The sequence below is a fragment of the Staurois parvus genome, unplaced genomic scaffold (genome assembly GCF_062004578.1).
Source record: "Staurois parvus isolate SC_StPar_1 unplaced genomic scaffold, SC_StPar_1.0 ptg000235l, whole genome shotgun sequence".
NCBI classification, from domain to species: Eukaryota; Metazoa; Chordata; class Amphibia; order Anura; family Ranidae; genus Staurois; species Staurois parvus.
The window spans coordinates 2,848,654-2,870,597 of NW_028318031.1; the positions used below are offsets into that span (position 1 = coordinate 2,848,654).

At 42.0% G+C, this 21,944-nt stretch overlaps 1 protein-coding gene across 2 annotated transcripts in view; it reads right to left on the reverse strand.

Moving 5' to 3' along the window:
* The window catches only part of ECEL1 (endothelin converting enzyme like 1), a 144,504-nt gene that overhangs the window by 114,397 nt on the left and 8,163 nt on the right, over nucleotides 1-21,944 (reverse strand). For both annotated transcript variants that reach the window (XM_089680092.1, XM_089680093.1), the window contains one exon: nucleotides 9,291-10,148. In XM_089680092.1, coding sequence (XP_089536218.1) covers nucleotides 9,291-10,058 — 768 coding nt within the window. In that variant the 5' untranslated portion in view covers nucleotides 10,059-10,148. The remainder of the gene's footprint in view (nucleotides 1-9,290; nucleotides 10,149-21,944) is intronic.

The window sequence follows — 21,944 nt, forward strand, 5'->3', positions numbered from 1 at the left end:
ATTGCAAAGATGTTAAACATACCAAGAGACACCTTAGGAAGCATCATTCGCAAATTCAAGGCAAAGGGCACTGTTGAAACGCTACCTGGTCGTGGCAGAAAGAAGATGCTGACTTCGACTGCTGTGCGCTACCTGAAGCGTAGAGTGGAGAGAAGTCCCCGTGTGACTGCTGAGGAACTGAGAAAAGATTTGTCAGATGTGGGTACAGAAGTTTCAGCCCAGACAATAAGACGCACACTGCGTAATGAAGGCCTCCGTGCCAGAACTCCCAGGCGTACCCCCTTGCTGTCTCCAAAGAATAAGAAGAGTCGACTGCAGTATGCCAAAAGCCATGTGGACAAACCACAAAAGTTGTGGGATAGTGTTCTGTGGACTGATGAAACAAAATTAGAACTGTTTGGGCCCATGGATCAACGCTATGTTTGGAGGAGGAAGAACAAGGCCTATGATGAAAAGAACACCTTGCCTACTGTGAAGCATGGTGGAGGGTCAATCATGCTTTGGGGCTGTTTTGCTTCTGCAGGTACAGGGAAGCTTCAGCGTGTGCAAGGTACCATGAATTCTCTTCAGTACCAGGAGATATTGGATGGAAACGTGATGCAGTCCGTCACACACCTGAGGCTTGGGAGACGTTGGACCTTTCAACAGGACAATGATCCCAAGCATACCTCCAAGTCCACTAGAGCATGGTTGCAGAGGAAAGGCTGGAACATTTTGGAGTGGCCATCGCAGTCACCAGACTTAAATCCGATTGAGAACCTCTGGTGGGACTTAAAGAAAGCAGTTGCAGTGCGCAAGCCTAAGAATGTGACTGAACTGGAGGCCTTTGCCCATGAAGAATGGGCGAAGATACCCGTAGATCGCTGCAAGACACTTGTGTCAAGCTATGCTTCACGTTTAAAAGCTGTTATAACTGTAAAAGGATGCTGTACTAAGTACTAAGATTGAATGTCACTTGGGGGTTGAATAAAACTGATAATGCTGTGAGCACAGAAAAGACATTTGTGGTTATTTCATTATAACTGTTATGTTATATTTGTCTGACCTACAAGTGCCTCTTTAATGTAAATGTAAGCAAGATGACTGAATGATCAAAAGCAATGTCAAACTGGCCAAAACACTCAATTTCAGTGGGGGTTGAATAATTTTGGTCACAACTGTATATATATATATATATATACCACCATTTGTAAATGCTATGACTTTCACGTACGCCAATTAATTTACATGTATTGGGATTTTTTTTTTAGCAAAGACATGTAGCAGAATACATTTTGTCATAAATTTATGATGAAATTAAATTTTTTTACTAGACATTTTTAATAACAAAAAGTCAAAAATATAGTTTTTTCTCACATTTGTCAGTCTTTTTTTTTTTATAGTACAAAAAATAAAAAATGCATAGCTAATCAAATACCACTGAAAGAAAGCTTAATTTGCAGGAAAAAAAGGACATAAATTTCATTTGGGTGCAGCGTTGCATGACCGCGCAATTGTCAGTTAAAGTAACGCAGCGCCGTAACGCAAAAAATAGCCTCGTCAGGAAGGGGGGCAAATCCTCTGGAGGGCAAGTGGTTAAATATAGTGTAGGAAAGTAAGGTCACTAACCTGGGTGTACTGTCAGGACTTTGTAAATCCCAGGAATGGCTGTACAGAAATAAAAAATATCTAGCAAGCAAAAGAGCTTCCATATATTTATATTAACCAATGTTAGCTAGAGTTTGACTTTAATCTTTAGGGTTTTTTTTTTTTACCATGCAGTGGAGCTGTGTTAGGTGCCGAAAGGACCAGTCATGTGCGGGGAGGATTGGCGGGTCAGGTGAGTATATCTGCAGTGTCCTCTCCCCTAGTACAAAAGAAGAACAGCCCCACTGCACGGGCAAAAATATTTTTTTCAGCTTTAACTGCCTATTCTTTGTTGGTGTCATAAGCCATCTCAGTTAGTTTTTTTGTTACCTGCTGATAAAACAAAGAGGGGTATACCTATAGCAGGATATAATGTAATATAATTTAATATAATAATATAATAGTAATACACCTTTTATATTACCCATAATGGTATAAAGGAATATATATATATATATATATATATATATATATATATATATATAATGCACAAGCCTTTCAGGTGCAGAGATCAAGCAACCAGGACAATTACTTAAAATATCTGTATAAGACTGATGAAATTCAAAAAGTCAAACTACCCTCTAAACAACACCTATATAACTCAGTACTTAACCACTGTACAAAAGAGACCCATTTAATGAGCCCAAGGAAAACATCTGAATTGCTAAGGATTCACCAGAGCTGCAAACCTTTGCCTCATTCCAAGCAAAATGTCTCCCTTACTTTATGTGGTATTTGAAGAGATCATTTAGTAAATCATTCCTTGTCATTTTGTGTGTTAAATGTTGTGCAGTAACTGTGTCAACAGGAAAAATTTTATGTAGTAACAAAATGGGGTACCACTTATAGTCACTAGATGGAGACTCTCTTCTTTCCCATGCAACCTTTATACTGTTCACAGCCTCTGTTGCTCAAGGCACAAAAATAATTCCAGCTTTGAGATGGTCAGAAATTAAATCTAAGAATGCGGCACACCGCCATGTACTGAATTCGTTTATCAATGACAGACTATGTGTTCAGTCAAATGTTCTTAGAGTAAATCTCAAGGATTAATCTCAACATTTAAACAACAGATTTAAAGTAACTAAAGTGGAAATAGGTTCAGTCTCTACAAATATTGGGAAATGAGATGTTATAGAGTATTATGTGATCTAAACTGACAAATCCTCAGAAGGATACAAAACAGAGCTGCATGTGTCATAGCAATCATTTGCTGGTGTTACATAATGATTTTTAATGGTTTATACAGAGTGTGATCATAACCCAGCTGCAGTCAAAACCTTTTTCTTTCTTTTAGTTAAGAGGGGTAATGGTTTGACTGTCCATCTGTGACTCCAAAAAGGAGATTTCCCTTTTCACTCCCTGTACTAGTGACCCCAGAACAAGGAGAGAGGGTGGTAATAGGACAGGGAAAAAATACACAATAAAAACCTCACAGAGCTTCTAACCCTTCATCCAGTTTTTATTGCCTCGATTAGTGATATTTCCCAGCAGGGGCGGACTGACAACTCATGGGGCCCCTGGGCAGTAGGGGATCATGGGGCCCCTGTGTCCTTGCCCAAACTCAAAAAAGCCTATAAAAAAGGTACCAGGGGCATCTCATGGGGCCCCCTACTGAGCACGGGCCCTCGGGCAGTGCCCGAGTTTCCAAATGGTCAGTCCACCCCTGTTTCCCAGTATATTAAGTTCCTCTGCCCCCTGTCACCAGGAGAGGAAATAATGAGAAATGACCTAAGTGGTAACACATACAACAAAAAACTTGATAGAGCTTTCATTTTTTACCACTCTGTCCAAAGATTAAAAAAAAAAAACATTTCACAAAGAAATCTGATACATCCCTAAAAATATGTCAGAACTCCTCTAAGTAAACTTTGAGCTATATGAACAAAACACACACAGTTACTAGGACCATCTATAACAGACTAAATAGTTCATTTATAATGCAAGATAAAGAGTGCCTGAGGTGGTTCAATGTTTCTGTTGATTCAATTGGAACTAACCGGGAAAAAACACAGTTGAAATCCAAATATGCTAATTGTTTTACTGTTGTAAATTGTAATTCTGTGTGGCCAGCCTGGTGACTTACACACCTGTCTTACTGCACAGCAGTACGTTCCTATTTTCAATTCTTGTTCAGCTTTACTAGACACCACTATAAAAAATCTTAGGAGGTGATTCACTGAAATAAGCATGTCACCTGATTGGCTGTACAGTGTAGTAGATATGTGTCAACTATAATACCAACTATACAGAATTATTTATCCTACGACAGGTCAAACAGATCATGTCATCTGTCAGAGCCTGGCAGAGGAAGTGAATAGAAGATGAGCTGTTGCTGGTTCTGTTTACAAGTTACAGCAGCCAGTTGCCATATTATCAAGTGCGGGTCCATTCTGGCTGAGGTCTGAATGGCACTTGTCCATCTCAAAAAAGGGTGCAGATGGATGTGTCTCAGTTTTAAGCAGTGTGGATGGAAGATTTGAGCTGTCTCCCATGTAAGGGGTCCATCACCTTAGTACAGTGATGTAGAAGAGTCAGGATATGTTGGGTGTTGTAGTACAGTGAAGTAGAAGAGTTCTGATATGCTGGGTGTTGTAGTACAGTGATGTAGAAGAGTCAGGATATGCTGGGTGTTATAGTAGAGTGAAGTAGAAGAGTCAGGATATGTTGGGTGTTGTAGTAGAGTGATGTAGAAGAGTCAGGATATGCTGGGTGTTGTAGTGCACTGAAGTAGAAGAGTCAGGATATGCTGAGTGTTGTAGTACAGTGAAGTAGAATAGGCAGGATATGCTGGGTGTTGTAGTACAGTGATGTAGAAGAGTCAGGAAATGATGGATGTTGTAGTACAGTGATGTAGAAGAGTCATCATATGCTGGGTGTTGTAGTACAGTGAAGTAGAAGAGGCAGGATATGTTGGGTGTTGTAGTACAGTGATGTAGAAGAGTCAGGAAATGATGGGTGTTGTAGTACAGTGATGTAGAAGAGTCATCATATGCTGGGTGTTGTAGTACAGTGAAGTAGAAGAGTCAGGAAATGATGGGTGTTGTAGTACAGTGATGTAGAAGAGTCAGGATATGCTGGGTGTTGTAGTACAGTGAAGTAGAAGAGTCAGGAAATGATGGGTGTTGTAGTACAGTGATGTAGAAGAGTCAGGATATGCTGAGTGTTGTAGTACAGTGTAGTAGAAGAGTCATCATATGCTGGGTGTTGTAGTACAGTGAAGTAGAATAGGCAGGATATGTTGGGTGTTGTAGTACAGTGATGTAGAAGAGTCAGGATATGCTGAGTGTTGTAGTACAGTGTAGTAGAAGAGTCATCATATGCTGGGTGTTGTAGTACAGTGAAGTAGACTAGGCAGGATATGCTGGGTGTTGTAGTACGGTGATGTAGAAGAGTTCTGATATGCTGGGTGTTGTAGTACAGTGAAGTAGAAGAGTCAGGATATGTTGGGTGTTGTAGTACAGTGTAAGTAGAAGAGTCAGGATATGTTGGGTGTTATAGTACACTGAAGTCGAAGAGTTCTGATATGCTGGGTGTTGTAGTACACTGAAGTAGAAGAGTCAGGATATGCTGGGTGTTGTAGTACAGTGAAGTAGAATAGGCAGGATATGCTGGGTGTTGTAGTACAGTGATGTAGAAGAGTCAGGAAATGATGGATGTTGTAGTACAGTGATGTAGAAGAGTCATCATATGCTGGGTGTTGTAGTACAGTGAAGTAGAAGAGGCAGGATATGTTGGGTGTTGTAGTACAGTGATGTAGAAGAGTCAGGAAATGATGGGTGTTGTAGTACAGTGATGTAGAAGAGTCATCATATGCTGGGTGTTGTAGTACAGTGAAGTAGAATAGGCAGGAAATGATGGGTGTTGTAGTACAGTGATGTAGAAGAGTCAGGATATGCTGAGTGTTGTAGTACAGTGTAGTAGAAGAGTCATCATATGCTGGGTGTTGTAGTACAGTGAAGTAGAATAGGCAGGATATGTTGGGTGTTGTAGTACAGTGATGTAGAAGAGTCAGGATATGCTGAGTGTTGTAGTACAGTGTAGTAGAAGAGTCATCATATGCTGGGTGTTGTAGTACAGTGAAGTAGAATAGGCAGGATATGCTGGGTGTTGTAGTACGGTGATGTAGAAGAGTTCTGATATGCTGGGTGTTGTAGTACAGTGAAGTAGAAGAGTCAGGATATGTTGGGTGTTGTAGTACAGTGTAAGTAGAAGAGTCAGGATATGTTGGGTGTTATAGTACACTGAAGTCGAAGAGTTCTGATATGCTGGGTGTTGTAGTACACTGAAGTAGAAGAGTCAGGATATGCTGGGTGTTGTAGTACACTGAAGTAGAAGAGTCAGGATATGTTGGGTGTTATAGTACACTGAAGTAGAAGAGTTCTGATATGCTGGGTGTTGTAGTGCACTGAAATAGAAGAGTCAGGATATGTTGGGTGTTGTAGTACAGTGTAAGCAGAAGAGTCAGGATATATTGGGTGTTGTAGTACACTGAAGTATGTAGAACCAGAGCTTCCAACATGGCTGTCTTACCTTTCCACACCAAAAGGAGGTCATTTATAGGTAGCACAGTAGCTAAGTGGTTAATACTTGCTCCTAGCAGCACTAGGATTGTTGATTCAAATCCCAACCATGACACTACGTGCCTGGAGTTTGTATGTTCTACCTGTGCCTGCTTGTGTTTCCTCTGGGTACTCTGGTTTCCTTCCACACTTCAAAGAAAGGTAGGTTAATTGGCTCCTGTCTAAATTGGCCCTAGTATGTGTGTGTATGGATGTGAGTTAGGAACCTTAGATTGTTAGCTCCTTGAGGGCAGAGACTGATGTGAATGTACAATATAAATGTAAAGTACTGCTTAAATTGACAGCGCTGTATAAGTACCTGTATTAAATAAATGTACCCTTGTACCACACAATCCGCTGTGCAGAGGGGTTCCCACCCACAAAGATGCCAAACCCCTCCCATATACAGGTTGGCAAAATAAATTCTTATGCGTAATCAGTGTGCCACAATGACTAAGTGGTGAGGAATAATAGGACATGATGCTCAAGTTAACCCAAGTATAATCCTTTTACAACATAAGTTTTTGAATATGTTCAAGTACTGTTTTAATATTTCTGATAATTTCTGATATACCCTGGCAAATTACAAAAAAATGGGGTGACAGGTGATTGTATTTTGCAATATTCCACTATTTTTCTAATGAGAACCCCCATAATTTCACTCATGGAAACCAAAACAAAGAGAGCATGTTGGAAAGGAGATAGATTATAGTATTCTGTAATTTTCTAGGAGCTTCTCTTTCATGTTAGGTATTTAGGATTTCAACATAGCCTTCTTTATCCACATTCCTAGTTACCGAATGTCTGTTCTTTTCAATGTTTCTATAGCAGTAAATTCTGTTCTTGTAAGGCTAGTACCACTTCCAGATCTAAGCTTGTTTTTCAGATGGATACGCTCCTGTTCTATCACATTCTGAAATCTCTCAACTGCCTCGGTTCTTGCTTTTACTGGGTAAAAGTATTTAGCCCTATAATTACCTTTTATTCTGAACAATGGTTACTGATGCCTCCCATTGAAGCTATTCCAAAACAAACATTACTTGCATATCCTGACAAACAAACATTTTAAGATCTTTCACAACCCCTCTTTCAATTTGTTCACATTTAAACTCAGTATCCATGTTATTTAAATTCTCAATATTATCAGGAATTTGTGAAAATATAGTACATTACAGATATATCTGTTTAAATCCAACAACGTAGAAAAAATTTAAAAGTCATAAGCAGGGGCGGACTGACCATTTGGAAACTGGGGCACTGCCCGAGGGCCCGGGGTCAGTAGGGGGCCCCATGAGATGCCCCTGGTACCTTTTTTATAGGCTTTTTTGAGTTTGGGCAAGAACACAAGGGGCCCCATGATCCCCTATTGCCTGGGGGCCCCATGAGTTGTCAGTCCGCCCCTGGTCATAAGTGAGCAAGAACAAACTCCTTGGTCAAAGTAACTCCTGAAAGATTTAGTACAATACGGTTGGTTTACTAAAGGCAGATAAAACTACAAGGGAAGTTGCACTTTACAAATTAATTTTACTCAGAGCTTATAGAATAAGGTTAAGTTCTGCTGACTTCCATCATCCAATCATGTGCAAGCAAAAATTAAGTTTTTTTTTAAATTTCCCTTGCATTTGATTGGGTGTTCTTTATAAAGCAAAATATAGCTACATTCACAAAGCTCTGGGGAGTATCCCCTTGCATAATGAATAGCCTACTTGCTTTAAGATGCCATTTCTTCCAATGGCATCTAATTCTTTGTTGTTTTCTTGTGCTGGGCATACCGCTTTGCAGTTTTCCTCCCTTTCTTGTGGTATCTACACTGTCTATGACGGACTAATCTCTGTTGCAGCATCTGTTTTTCTTTGGGAACTTGTAATATCTTATTCTTGGTCCTTTTTTGAAGCATCCATAACTGAGGAATCCCTTGAGAAAATAGAGGCTTCTCCTATGATGCTTCAAATAAAAATATAGACAAGTAGCACATCTCAATGCCCCATGTGCCCAGAGCCAGGCAATAATTAAATCCCCTGGTTTCAGTGTACTCCAAAGTTCATACTGTAATAGACTACAATATACTTGAACTTGCACTGGGAACTGTCATAGAGAATATTGGCCCCAACTGTTCTAGCTTGGGGCATATAACTGGTACAACCATTATTCTTTATGGCCCAACCTTTTGCATGCATGAGAGCTCAGACTATGCCAGAACCTGAAAACATAAACACTACCCAAAACTGCTTCTTGACTGCATGTAAGATATACAGTATATTTCAGACTTTGAAGAGCAGATGAGATATGGAAGGTTGTTTGAAAGTACACTGAGACCCTTTCCCCGAGCAACAACTTTCAGCAACAACTGAAAATTCAGCCATATTATACACTCTACAAAGTATTAAAATTACCAAATATTTTGGAATTATCTGTAAGCTTGGAGCACAGCTGCAACAATGGCACAGTTCTTCCAAAATGCATAAAAACACTTTTTTAGGTTTTACATAAATGTTTATAGAGTATCCTGGTAAAAAGAAATTGTAAGCAGGCGGCTTTCAAATATTTAGTAAATTATTTGTTCTAGTGAAACATAAAAAATAAAAAAGTTTCCAATCGAATTTAAAGTCATTTGTCCTGTTTTTATTTACTACAAAGCCATAAAGCACTGTTAATTGTGATCACCGTATCTTTGATGTGTATTTTGAAGTGCACATCCTTTGCCATTAAGTTTGGTTAGTTACAGTGGATATAAACATGCATATTTAGAACCATAGCAGAATGCTGGCTTGAATGTGATTGCTGTTATTACTACAGCATGGCATGAATTCAGAACAAGAGACAATCCTGGCCTGTGCCCAGTAATCCAATATATATTATTCTGTACTAGTCAGTCACATTTTTGGGAGTAAAGTAAGCTTCCTGAAGTAAATACTCAAATATTGTGATTACTAAATTTCTACCAGCACAGTGAGCCATCACACTACACCTCAAATTTTCAGTAACCTCTGGGGGTCAGGTAAAAATTACATTGCAGTGAGACGACATTCAAATCTACAAAAAAGATAAAGAAAATAAAGGCAGCATATTCAGGCATATTAGGTAAAAAATATGAAAACTTACCCTGATGACGTATCTTGAAGAGTTTTTGTCATCTAAGTTGACTGTGAGTGAGAAGAAGACTGCAGTGCTGTATACTCCCTGTGTCTTATAAAGCAGTTCATTAAAGTCCCATTTGTTTTTGGCATGATCTGGAAAGTCCCATCCTCCACAATCCTCCAAAACCTGTATCATTGGGTGGATCCCCAAACGGTCAATCTCCTTGATGTTGAGACAAGAACGGAAGAATTCTTTCACCTTCCTTTCAGAAGATCCTCTGTGCTTTCTGCGCACAGGCTGCAGGAGAAGGTGTTGAAGCTTTTCTTCATTCTGTTCTCCTATAGCTGCAATGGTACCATAGATGAGCTTATCCTCTGGTATTCTATGCCTCCTAAGCCAACCCCCACAAGCAAATGAGTAGAAATCATTGCAAGGTGGTATTGTTGGATCTATGTTGCTGCTGATAAATTTGGAAGCCCTCATGAAGGCTTTTCTCTCTTGGCATTCTTCTAGACACTGACCATCTTGTTCCATAGACAGATATTTTAATACCAGCATACACCCCAAAATGACGCACAGACCGGCTGCAAAGACCAGGCCTGAAAGCAGACAGGTCTCTCTCCGGCTCCATCGTGGGATTCCTTTAGACTGCTTTTTGGAGCTCACCTGAATGTTGAATCCATTGGAGAGCGTGCTACTGCTGTTGAATTTGCTCACATACCTGACTTCCTGGAATTCATCATAGTGGGCTGTGAGAGAGTAAGTTTTCTCCATGTCCGCTAAACTTAACATGTATTTTTTTGGAGCTGAGTTTGAAATTATAGAGACAAAAATGAAGCTGTGACACCTTTCATGTTATTCCAGAATCTTAGTAACAGGAACCTGTAAAAATACAGACAAATTATTATCATCACTAATAACCATATAAGCACTGTACCATTTCATTTTCATTCATCAAACATAAATACATAAATACTTATCAAGCCACTGATTAATATACTTATATTTTATAATATTTTATATTTTCTTACATGTACCACAAAAAATGTGTGGGGTGGAAAATTTGGATGGTATTCCCATAGTATATTGAAAGTATAATATACAATCAATCCAAATATATTCAATCCAGCCATTTTTTTTTTCATTGCGTGGACATCAGTAAGTGAGGTTTTCCCATAATTACTGATCTTGTAACATGCATACAAGAAATGAGGGTGTATATTTGTTACCAGGACAGGAAGGCACAGACATCAATAAAAACATTGTAAGAATTTCTGAGCCTTCTTCTTTCCATTTGTTTTTGTCTATGTTCACATTGGAGAGATTTCTCATCACTTCCTGTCCTGACAGGAAATGAGGAGAAATGTCCTCAACAGAGATGCAAACAGCAATAAAAACCTGTCAGAGGTTCTAATCCTCCCCTGCCTTATCCAAAATAAAATAACAAGTATTGGCTGGAGTTTGGATTTAGTGATGAAGCACTTGATAGGATGGAATGTTTCCAACAGAGATCAGTTAATGGAAGGAGACCCTGTAAAGAAAACTAACGTTTCATACAGGCCATTCAAAGCACAGACAAGCACTGACTAAAACCTTAATTGAGGATTTGCATCACTATCTCTGCACAAACGTTACATATATAGAGTCAGATATTACCAAGTATCATTGTATAAGGATGTACCTTCATGTATCTTCATGATTCTCTCAAAGTTATGATGAACAGAAATAGTGATTTATGACCAGTTAATGGTAAAATTGCCTTTTATACATATATTCAAATATATAGAAACTTCTCATATCTTGGTTTGCCCTAATATAAGCCATGATGTAACAGCAGTAATCACAATCTCAAAATGAGATCCATCCACTGCTGAATAATCCAATTAACCTTTTTATTCAAGAATAGCCTTTGAGTTTGGGTCAACTCTTCATGATCTGCTCGGTTGTAAAAAAAAGTCTTCTTGCTCAAAAAGGCCTCTTACTATATGGCTTCAGTTTAATTTTTGAGGTATATGCTATTGAAGATGCCCAATACAATCAATTAAGGACAGAAAATATCAATCTACTTTTATTACTATTATTAGGATTATTACTATAATATTCTTCTAAATTATTCCTCTGATACTATAAAAAATGTCTTTAATCACAAGAGTGTAAAGATACTCAACTGAATTCTTCAGGGCCACTGACCTTTTGTTTCATTGTCTAGCTTATTATTAATCCTTTCATGTATTAAACGAGTATTGTAATTTTCCAAAATGAAAGCTTTGCAGGATTTTTTGGAGTTATATAACATCTAATAATATAATCTAGTGCACAGAAATTAAAGGAATAGGTAAGTAATGTGTACTTACTTAAAGTGGATTTTCACTCTTCTCACCAACTTTTACTATATACTATAATTTTACTTCTTCCGCACATCCTTGCACACAACTGTGCATTTAGTTATCAATTTAAACCTTTTCATTATTTATATCTTTTTCTTTTTTTAACCATTGCCACACTTTTAAATGTCTTGCCTGAGTGAAAATGATATTCCCCAGCTGCCCACAGCTTTCTGGGTTCCTCATGTAAAACATCTCAGGAGGCTTCGGGGCATTCTAAAGGTATGTGTTGCCTCATTATGGGGATGGCTGTCTTTTTCTGTTTCCTTAAGACTACAAGAACCATGAAGAAACAGTGGCTCTCAGATGATGTATGATGATGGCACAGAACCAGGTGATCAGCAGGTAAAAGATGGGTTATTGCAGAACAACACTTGATTCTCTGGGCATGTGGGCATGTGAATATGTTTTTTGAAAGACAACCCAACGAAACAGGTCATGGGATTTAAAATGTAAATAGGAAAGGAGTGAGGTTCCTGTTTAACAACCAAATATTATTATTACATGTACTTCCAGCAAGTTACACCTTGAAGGAATGACGTACTGAAGTTACACATGAAGAATGACGTACTAAAGGGAGATGGATCTATTTTTAAATTTTTCTGTAAATTATTGGGTGATAAACTGAATATGAGTTCACCTGAATTCACTTACTGAACTTCAACACACTTCACTTTATACTTGAGTAAATCAGGCCTAGGGCTAAATGGAATAGCAACCAATAGGAAGTATGCTTGGAGATCCTACGTTACCCACTTTGAATGATATGAATAAATATATCAGTTTAAATATGGTGCAACTGAAGACTTTAATTTGTTTTCTAGCTACCCATACCAAATGTTCCCAGCAAACATTTACAATTTTTGGTTCGCTGAGGGAGAAGGCTGAGACTAAGGGGTTTTTACTTTCAGCACACCTTCCGTATTATCAGACCAGAACAGACCAGATATTTGAACTGAATTAGAACAAAGATGCCTAAATGTTTGTGCTACATCTCATGGTACTTTCACATGGTAAGTAGAACCATTCTTTTTTAAAAAATGTATTATGACTTTGCATGTCCACACTTACCTGGGGTATTTTTGTTCCAAACCATAAGTTGGTATTTGGTGACGTCACTGAAATGTATGACTTATCTGTTTAGCTATTTTAACTCACAGTTTTCTCTTTAAACAGATTAAAGCCTTTATTTGTCGTCATCATCATCATGAAGTAATATATCGCCGCCTTAAATAATTCTATTTTCTGCCCTTCTCAGCAAGCAACCCTTTGCAAGAGCCAGTCCACACCATACCTGCACATGAACCGCACTATGATGAACTGTGCATTCCTGTGAGATTCAGACCGCATGCAAAACGCACTCCATTTGCGATCTGCAGTGGGTGTCAATAGAAAGCTAATGACACCCCAAACGCAAGTCACAAATACAGTGTGTTTGCCCACACTTGCCTGCACCGGATTGCATGATACTTTTGTACCATGTGATCCGGTTGAAGTGCATTTTAAAAAGTAGTGCATACACTACTTTTGGTGCGGTGTTATTTTAATCATTCAAAATGAATGGGCTGAAATTGCACTGCACATAACTGCATTTTAATCGCACAGAAAAACACAGTGCATTCCTGTGCGATTTATATGCGGGCATAGTGTGAACTGGCCCTAAACATGCTAGCTTCTTGGTTAGCATGCACACTCACTGGAGCCTATTTTCTCCTGTTTGTGAATGTCCATGAACAAGAGAAGGCATCTATAAAAACATTCCTCAGCAGTCAATAGATACAGATAGGCCTCATTTACACAGGCAGCATAGTGATTAAAACCTGTGGTTGATCTGGGTTTTTACTGCTCCCCAACCACCCACCTGAAACTTACCATGGAAGCTGAAGGGGTTGGTACACATGCTGTAGCAAATTTAACTCACAATTTCCAGTTTAACAGGTGGCATTACCTTTCAAACTCTTCCATGGAAGTCAAAGGGACTGCACAACACTTGCAAGTCAAAGGTAACTGAGGAGGAGGGAAAGAGTAGGTTTGCTTTTTCAGGGTATTTCTTCTGACAGCTTCTTAGAATGGTTTTCCACCATCAATTGGATAAACTGCAAGGACTTTGGGAATCACAGGGTGTCCCGATAATCTGGATACCTCCTCCAAGGGAAGTGCTCCTGAGGCATTTTGTGGTCTGTAAACTCATATTAAATTACTAAAAAATGTCCTTGACGACAGACATGACCTTTCTGTTTGAAGAAATGTATGGCTTCTCCCACTTTTTGGGTATGCTGATTAAGCCTTGCCCGAACACAGGTTATTTTACTCTGCCCACTATCATTGTTATTTATACTGCCTTTTCAAATGTTGTGTAGACTCATTCAGTAGGTCATTAAATATGAATTCCCAGTGTTGCAATTTTTACATGGTTACATTGGTCCAGCTTGAACCAGTGTAAGTATGCATGTGCTATACCTGTGGGTTCCCTGTGGAAGCTGGAAATCACTGTAGTAGGAACCACTACTAAAGTGATTTCCTCTACCTTCCAAGCCGTTCTGTGCCAAGCCGTTTCCTTGCTGCATTCTGAACATCTTAGGTCACTCACTGGGCACAGCATGGATGCCATTCAGGAACACTTTGCATTTTCCTAATGACTGCAAAGTGTTCTCCGATTGCACAAAGTAGAGAGGTGGGCATGATCTCCACCTCATCCAAGAGAACACTTTGAATTAAATTGATAAAATAAAAACCTGTGCTGAGATAGTGATGTTTGGTGTTCAATAAGCAGCAAAGAAGCTGCTCAGCACAGGAATTGGAAGCTAGTGGCAATCGTTGTAGTAACTGTGCCTGCTACAGTGGTGTACAGCTTCCAAGGGGATCCCACAGCTATTGCACATACATATTTACATTGGTCCAAGCTGGTCCAATGCAACTATGTAAAAACTGCCATGCCTTTGCCATGTCGTGCCCTGGAGCGACTATGGCGCAAAACAAAATCCCAACAAGCTTTCACCTGCTACAAATCTGCCTTCCGCACCTACACCTCCTCCCTCCACGCAGCCAAACAAGCCTACTTCCTGACCCTCATCAAGGCCCTCTCCTCCAATCCTCGCCGACTCTTCTCCACCTTCAACTCTCTACTCTCTCCACCCCCACCTCCACCCAGCACCTCGCTCACCGCCCTTGAGATTGCCAATCACTTCAAAAACAAGATTGACACAATTCGCAAGGACATTGCCGCAACTCACACGCCCTCTCAACCCGTCCCCTCTCACACAGCTACCCCCTCATCCCCCCTCCCCCTCGACATTACCCGCAGGGACTTCGTCACTGCTCAAACTCCCTCCGACCCCGTTCCCCCTCACTCAGCTACCCCCTCATCACCCCTCTCCCACGGCCCCACCACTGCTCTGACCTCCACTCCCACCCCACCCTACATTCCTCATACTGAAGCTCCCCCAACACTCCACACCTTTGACCTTACTACCATTGAGGAAGTCTCCAAGATCCTCTCTGATGCCCGCCTCACCACCTGCCCCCTCGACCCTATCCCCTCACAATTCCTACGACCTCCCTCCCCCTCCATCCTACGCTCCCTCACCCACATCTTTAATCTCTCCCTCTCCTCCGGCACTTTCCCCTCCCCACTGAAGCATGCACACATCACCCCCATACTTAAAAAGCCCTCCCTGGACCCCAATGACCCGAACAACCTCAGACCCATCTCCCTGCTCCCACTTACATCTAAACTCCTCGAGCGTCTCGTCTACACCCGCCTATGCTCTCACCTCAACGACAACAACCTCCTCGATCCCCTACAGTCTGGCTTCCGCCCCCTACACTCCACCGAAACCGCCTTACTCAAACTCTCCAACGACCTTCTAACCGCCAAAGCTAATGGCCACTATTCAGTGCTCCTACTCCTTGACCTCTCTGCGGCCTTCGACACAGTTGACCACCCCCTCCTCCTCAAAATACTACACTCCCTCGGCCTCAGAGATTCTGCTCTCTCCTGGCTCTCATCCTACCTGTCACAACGCTCTTTCAGCGTTACCTATAATGCTACCACCTCCCCCTCACTCCCCCTCTCTGTTGGGGTCCCTCAAGGCTCTGTCCTTGGGCCCCTTCTCTTCTCCATCTACACCTCCTCCCTTGGCCAACTCATACACTCTCACGGCTTCAACCACCACCTCTATGCCGACGACACACAAATCTATCTCTCAACCCCCCACCTCACCCCTTCGGTCTCTGCCCAAATCACACACCTACTGAGCGACATATCAGATTGGATGTCGCTCCACTTCCTTAAACTGAATCTCTCCAAAACCGAGCTCCTTGTCTTCCCCCCAGCCCGAACCCCACCCCCCATTGACTTCTACATCACATCCAACAACGCCAATATCAAACCCGCTCTGCAGGCCAGAGTACTTGGTGTCATTCTGGACTCCAACCTATCCTTCCAGCCCCAAGTCCAATCTTTAACAAACTCGTGCAGACTCCACCTCCGCAACATCGCCAAAATCCGCACGTTCCTAACCCCAGAAACCACTAAACAGCTCATCCACTCCCTCATCATATCACGACTCGACTACTGCAACTCCCTCCTCACTGGCCTGCCTCGCCGCTGGCTATCCCCGCTTCAGTCGATCCTGAATACGGCTGCCAGACTCATTCACCTTTCCAACCGCTCCATTTCCGCCACCCCCCTCTGCCAATCCCTCCACTGGCTTCCGATTGCGCAACGGATCAAATTTAAAATCCTAACACTGACATACAAAGCTGTCCACCATACTGCCCCGAACTACATCACTGACCTAATATCCAAGTACCGCCCAACACGCACACTCCGCTCCTCACAAGACCTCCTTCTCTCTAGTTCCCTGGTCTCCTCCTCCCATGCCCGCCTCCAGGACTTCTCCAGGGTGTCACCCATCCTCTGGAACTCCCTGCCCCAACCCATCAGATTATCACCTACTCTCCTCTCCTTTAGGCGCACCCTGAAAACCCATCTCTTCAGGGAAGCCTACCTCACCCCCTGCTAACTTGCTGACCTCCTCCACTCCCTCATCCACTCCCTCATCATATCACGACTCGACTACTGCAACTCCCTCCTCACTGGCCTGCCTCGCCGCTGGCTATCCCCGCTTCAGTCGATCCTGAATACGGCTGCCAGACTCATTCACCTTTCCAACCGCTCCATTTCCGCCACCCCCCTCTGCCAATCCCTCCACTGGCTTCCGATTGCGCAACGGATCAAATTTAAAATCCTAACACTGACATACAAAGCTGTCCACCATACTGCCCCGAACTACATCACTGACCTAATATCCAAGTACCGCCCAACACGCACACTCCGCTCCTCACAAGACCTCCTTCTCTCTAGTTCCCTGGTCTCCTCCTCCCATGCCCGCCTCCAGGACTTCTCCAGGGTGTCACCCATCCTCTGGAACTCCCTGCCCCAACCCATCAGATTATCACCTACTCTCCTCTCCTTTAGGCGCACCCTGAAAACCCATCTCTTCAGGGAAGCCTACCTCACCCCCTGCTAACTTGCTGACCTCCTCCACTCTTCCTACCACTCCATCCCCCACAGCTATCTCCTCCTGTACCACTATCCCATCCCTTCTAGATTGTAAGCTCGAAAGAGCAGGGCCCTCGATCCCCTCATGTTTTGCATTGTATTGGTATTGTTCTGTCACATGTTCTGTCCCCCTTTGTAATGTACAGCGCTGAGTGAACTATTGGCGCTTTATAAATACTGTATAATAATAATAATAATAATAATAATGCCTAAACTTCAGTTAGTAGACTCAATTCACTGTCTAAAATATTGGCTCACAGCATACCAACCAATTAAATATCATCTTTCATTGTTATCAAAACTCAAACTGATGAAAACTGATGTGATTAGGAGTTTTAGGTTATTGTGTCCTGCTCTATGGACTGTTTTATTAGAAATCCTGAAATTACCTTTACATAGCATTGCTTGGAAGATGTCCAAATACAACAAGAACAGGCTCCTATAAACTCTGGCTTACAGGGACTAAAATTAGTGTGAAAAACCACTGCCACTAAAAAACAATTTGCCAGCATATGTCTCTATATCATTTAACTCAGTTGCTGCCATCCCCCAAATCACAGAGGCATGTAATTTGAGGTCATACATCACTGTTCTCAATTGTATCCCACAACCCTAGCTTGTTCTGCGTACTCTCACACTCGGTCAGAGGGAGGCTGCCAGAGCTGACTGGAACTGTGCATATCCCTGATTTATTTCAGTAATAATACTCCAACATCATTTCACTTTATGCTGTTCCTGTACCTCCTATAAATATGTAACATTCCAGCGCGCTGGCACAGAAATAGAATAACCTCATGGCCCTTCCCAAGAAGACATAGGTTTGGACCAATGCCAGAATAGCCGTATGTTCAAAAAGGTCTCCCTGATGCTGCAGGGTTAATAAAAAAATCATTTTAACACATCAAGTGCTGTAGCAGGGAAGACACGCTTTATCAAGAATGGGAGCTTGAAATTAATAGAGATACATCAAAAGGCTTGTCATCACACAACAGAGCACATTAATGTGCATTGTTGCATATTTTTAACATGTGTTGCAATGCACTTTATATTAAATGAAAAGTGCATCAAAAAAAAGTGCATAGTTGTGACTAGGTCACAAGTATAAATCCTACATGTCAGTTTGAAATGACTACCTTTTTCAAGTGGAACTTAACTTATTTTTCATTATGTATTCACTGATATTGTCAGGAATGGACTCACGACTGGTGGTGCTGTGGCTCACTAGCTCTGTGGGCTGCAGTACCAGCTCCTACCAGAGGGTGCTTTCAGCAGCCAGGGTCTCACTCCTGCAATCAAGCCATCACCTGAGGCTGATTGCAGGAGGTCTATTTAAGCAGGACCAGGCCTGCAATCAGTGCCTTGGGGTTTGTTTCCTGGTATCCTGTGAATCTTCTGTTGCCGACCTCTGCATTGTTCCTGACCCTGCTGACCATCTCCTGTTTAACCGCTGGCTTGCCTGACCATCCTTCTGCCTTATCCTCTGTACCGCGCAGCCCGTGAGTTACTGAACCCGACTTGTGACCCTGACCATTCTTTGCCTGCTCCTCCGGTACCTCGCTGCCCACACATTGCTGACCTGGCCTGCCTGACTACGCCTTGCGCTACCCAGACGATCCATCCATCCATCCCGCACGGATCTGTCCCTTTTTTCCAGGTCTGCCAGCCTCTTCATGTCAGGCTCCTTTTCTCGCACACCTCTGACAACGCTCTCTACCATTGCCGGACATACTCAGGGGTCGCGACCTGGTCTCAGTCTGCTCCAAGTCCATCCCCACCATCTGGGGAACCCCGTGCTGTGGGCTGCTAGAGATGCCGCCAGGCGGTGCTTAACAGTACCAAACGGCCTGCCTGACCATTCCACCTATCCAGCCCTTACTACACCTGTGTTCCCACACATTTCTGGTCATACCCGCATCCCTGACAGATATTTTGGCATTATAGTTTTATCAATTCTGTTTATTTGTCCATCCATCTTTATTTTTTTCCCCTGTACTGATTTATTTATGTAATCTCTATTTAAGTTTTACAAATCCACATCCAAATAGTGCACATAATAACATTCAGAAGATATAAAGAAGAGTGATAAAAAGTAAAGAACACAACAAAAATAGAAAAAAGAGAGGAGGGGAAGAACAACAGTATAAATGTAATCAGTGCAATCATGAGCCTGTCGGCTCCAATAGGTTTTTGCAGCATGAGTATGCAGCTTGAAGGAGGTCCACAGAATGTGTATCAGGTCAGGTTCTATCAGCACCGCTCAGCTTACAACCCGAGCAACAGAGATACATGGTACCTCTTCATGCCGACAAGTCGTCAACAAATGCCAACTAGGCTGCAGTTGAGACACACCCAGCCTATAGCCTGGGTGAAGATAGTCACTTATCAAATCTAATATGAAAATTAACATTTACAGAATTTGACAAATGAAAAGGATCCAAATCTAACTAAAGGTCATGAATTTACACACCACTACCAGTTCACAGGCTAAAAAAAGGGGCTAGTAACAGAAACCGATGAAAATAAGTAAAAAGAGGACTAGTGAGTTCATGGTCAGTGGTTAGCTTGGACAAGTTGTTTGAATGAGGAATCAGCTAAGGCTAGTAAAGCAATGTCTAGACTATCTAGACTATCTAGACTAGAGGACACCGTGTTCAACCCAGATGCATAATGTCTCCAAGTTGCCCAACTGGAGTCTAGGCGGTCTTCAATGCCCTTACATGTAGCAATCCACTCCTCCGGCCTCTATAATCTCAGTTACCTTCTTGTTCCAGTCCCCACAACTTGGAACGTTAGTGCTCTTCCATTGAATCAGTGTGAGGCGCTTGGCTGCATTAAGCAGATAAGGGAGAGCACTACATTTATAATGGGCAAGTGGAAAGAGAGGGAAAACGGAGCAAGCAGTGTTATGGTGTTATGGTGAAAGGGGGAGACCAATCTCCAGGATCTCAGCTATACGATCCTAGATATCATCCCAGAAGGTCCTGATTGCAGAACATTCCCACTGCATATGGAGGAACATGCCTCTCTTGCCGAAACCTCTCCAACAAAACAGACTGATAGATCCGAGCAAGAGTTTCCGATAAACGGCAAGTGTATTTACATGGTGATCAGCTGTGATTGGACACAGCTGATCACGTGGTAAAAGGCGGTTGTGATTGTCCCTTTACCATGTCATGTGATCAATTGTGTCCAAGGGACACAGTGATCACACAGAGCGCCAGGTGGGTGCTGCTGGGGGCGGCGGGGGCACGTTCTGGGAGGACATTATATGTCGCCCTCCCAGAACTGGACGACCGCATTATAGCTGTCAAGTGGTTACGGCCATGGGATACTCAGTCAGAAAATCTTCTATCTCTCGCATTCACTCACGGTGCAGGTTGTGGCTAGCCAGGGTTGTTTTCTAGATGGACCAAAAATTTAGAGGAAGTCTGAAACCGTCAATTTAGAATCCACTGAAGTGCAACTGCTCTGTAATATTGTTATATATCAGATATACCTAGACCCAGGGGTGGACTGACAACTCATGGGGCCCCCTGGCAATAGGGGATCATGGGGCCCCTATGTCCTCGCCCACACTCAAACCACAACCAAAAAACCTATGAAAGGTACCAGGGGCATCTCATGGGCCCCCTACTGACCCTGGGCCCTCCGGCAGTGCTCGAGTACCCGAATGGTCAGTCTGCCTAGACCCCCTATCTGTTTGGGTCATTTCAGTATAGCCATAGCTATTGGTGGTCACTTTCCATTCCAGACAAACTTTGTAAACAGGCAATGGAGCTTGAGAAAGAAGAATTTAGGCAGGGAAACAGGCACCATCTGCGGGACGACTAATATTCTGGGCAGGATTGTCATCTTAATTATACTGGTGAAGCCTAGCCAGGTAAAGGACGCTGTATTCCACGACTGAAGATCATGGCGGAGCTTCTGTACTGATTTAATCTTTATGTATGTATTGCATACTTGTGTATTGTATCTGTGTCCATGCCAAATGGAACAAAAAGTATCTCTACAGTTTTATCTTGTCACCAGAGATAGATTGGGTACAAATGTCACTTGATTCAATTTTCTCTTTCCTAACACTAGTAGGTATTTTATTGGCAATAATAATTTGAATTTCTTTTAATGTACCTCTGAGGGAATTCAAAAGAAAATCAATAAAAAGCAAGCAGTGAAAACAGCTGTAACATATATCACATTTAACAAGGGGAAATTTCATGCCAAGATTTGCTTTCAATAATAAGCATGGTTTTATACTTTAGCTAAGGCTGAACTCTATCAGATGAGCAGGAAAAAGTAAATTCTTTTACATACATTTATATGTGACATTGCAAAACATATTCAATAAACCTGCTAAGTACAAATGTGTATATTGTTGGAGATGGTGAATGCAAATGGAAATTAATTACAGAGTATGTAAACCCTGCAATTCATATTCCTGATAATTGTCTGCTGTACAATGTACTTGTATGAAAAGGTATCCTGTTCTCTTTGTATTTTTTCCTTTGTGTGAAATCCCTGGTGTTTCTGCCAGTCTTCTCTAGCTATGCTGGGAACTCAGTGTGCTCTCCTCCAATGATCAGACTTCTGCTCCCAAGCCCCCCCCCCCTCGCACAGCTAGTCACTGGTAAGATCAGTGTGCTGCTGTTTCTCCTCCCCCAGCTCTTTGTTCTCAGCTGCATAGGTAGCTTAGAGGGCATGTTATCACTTATAAAACAGGGAAAAGAGGTA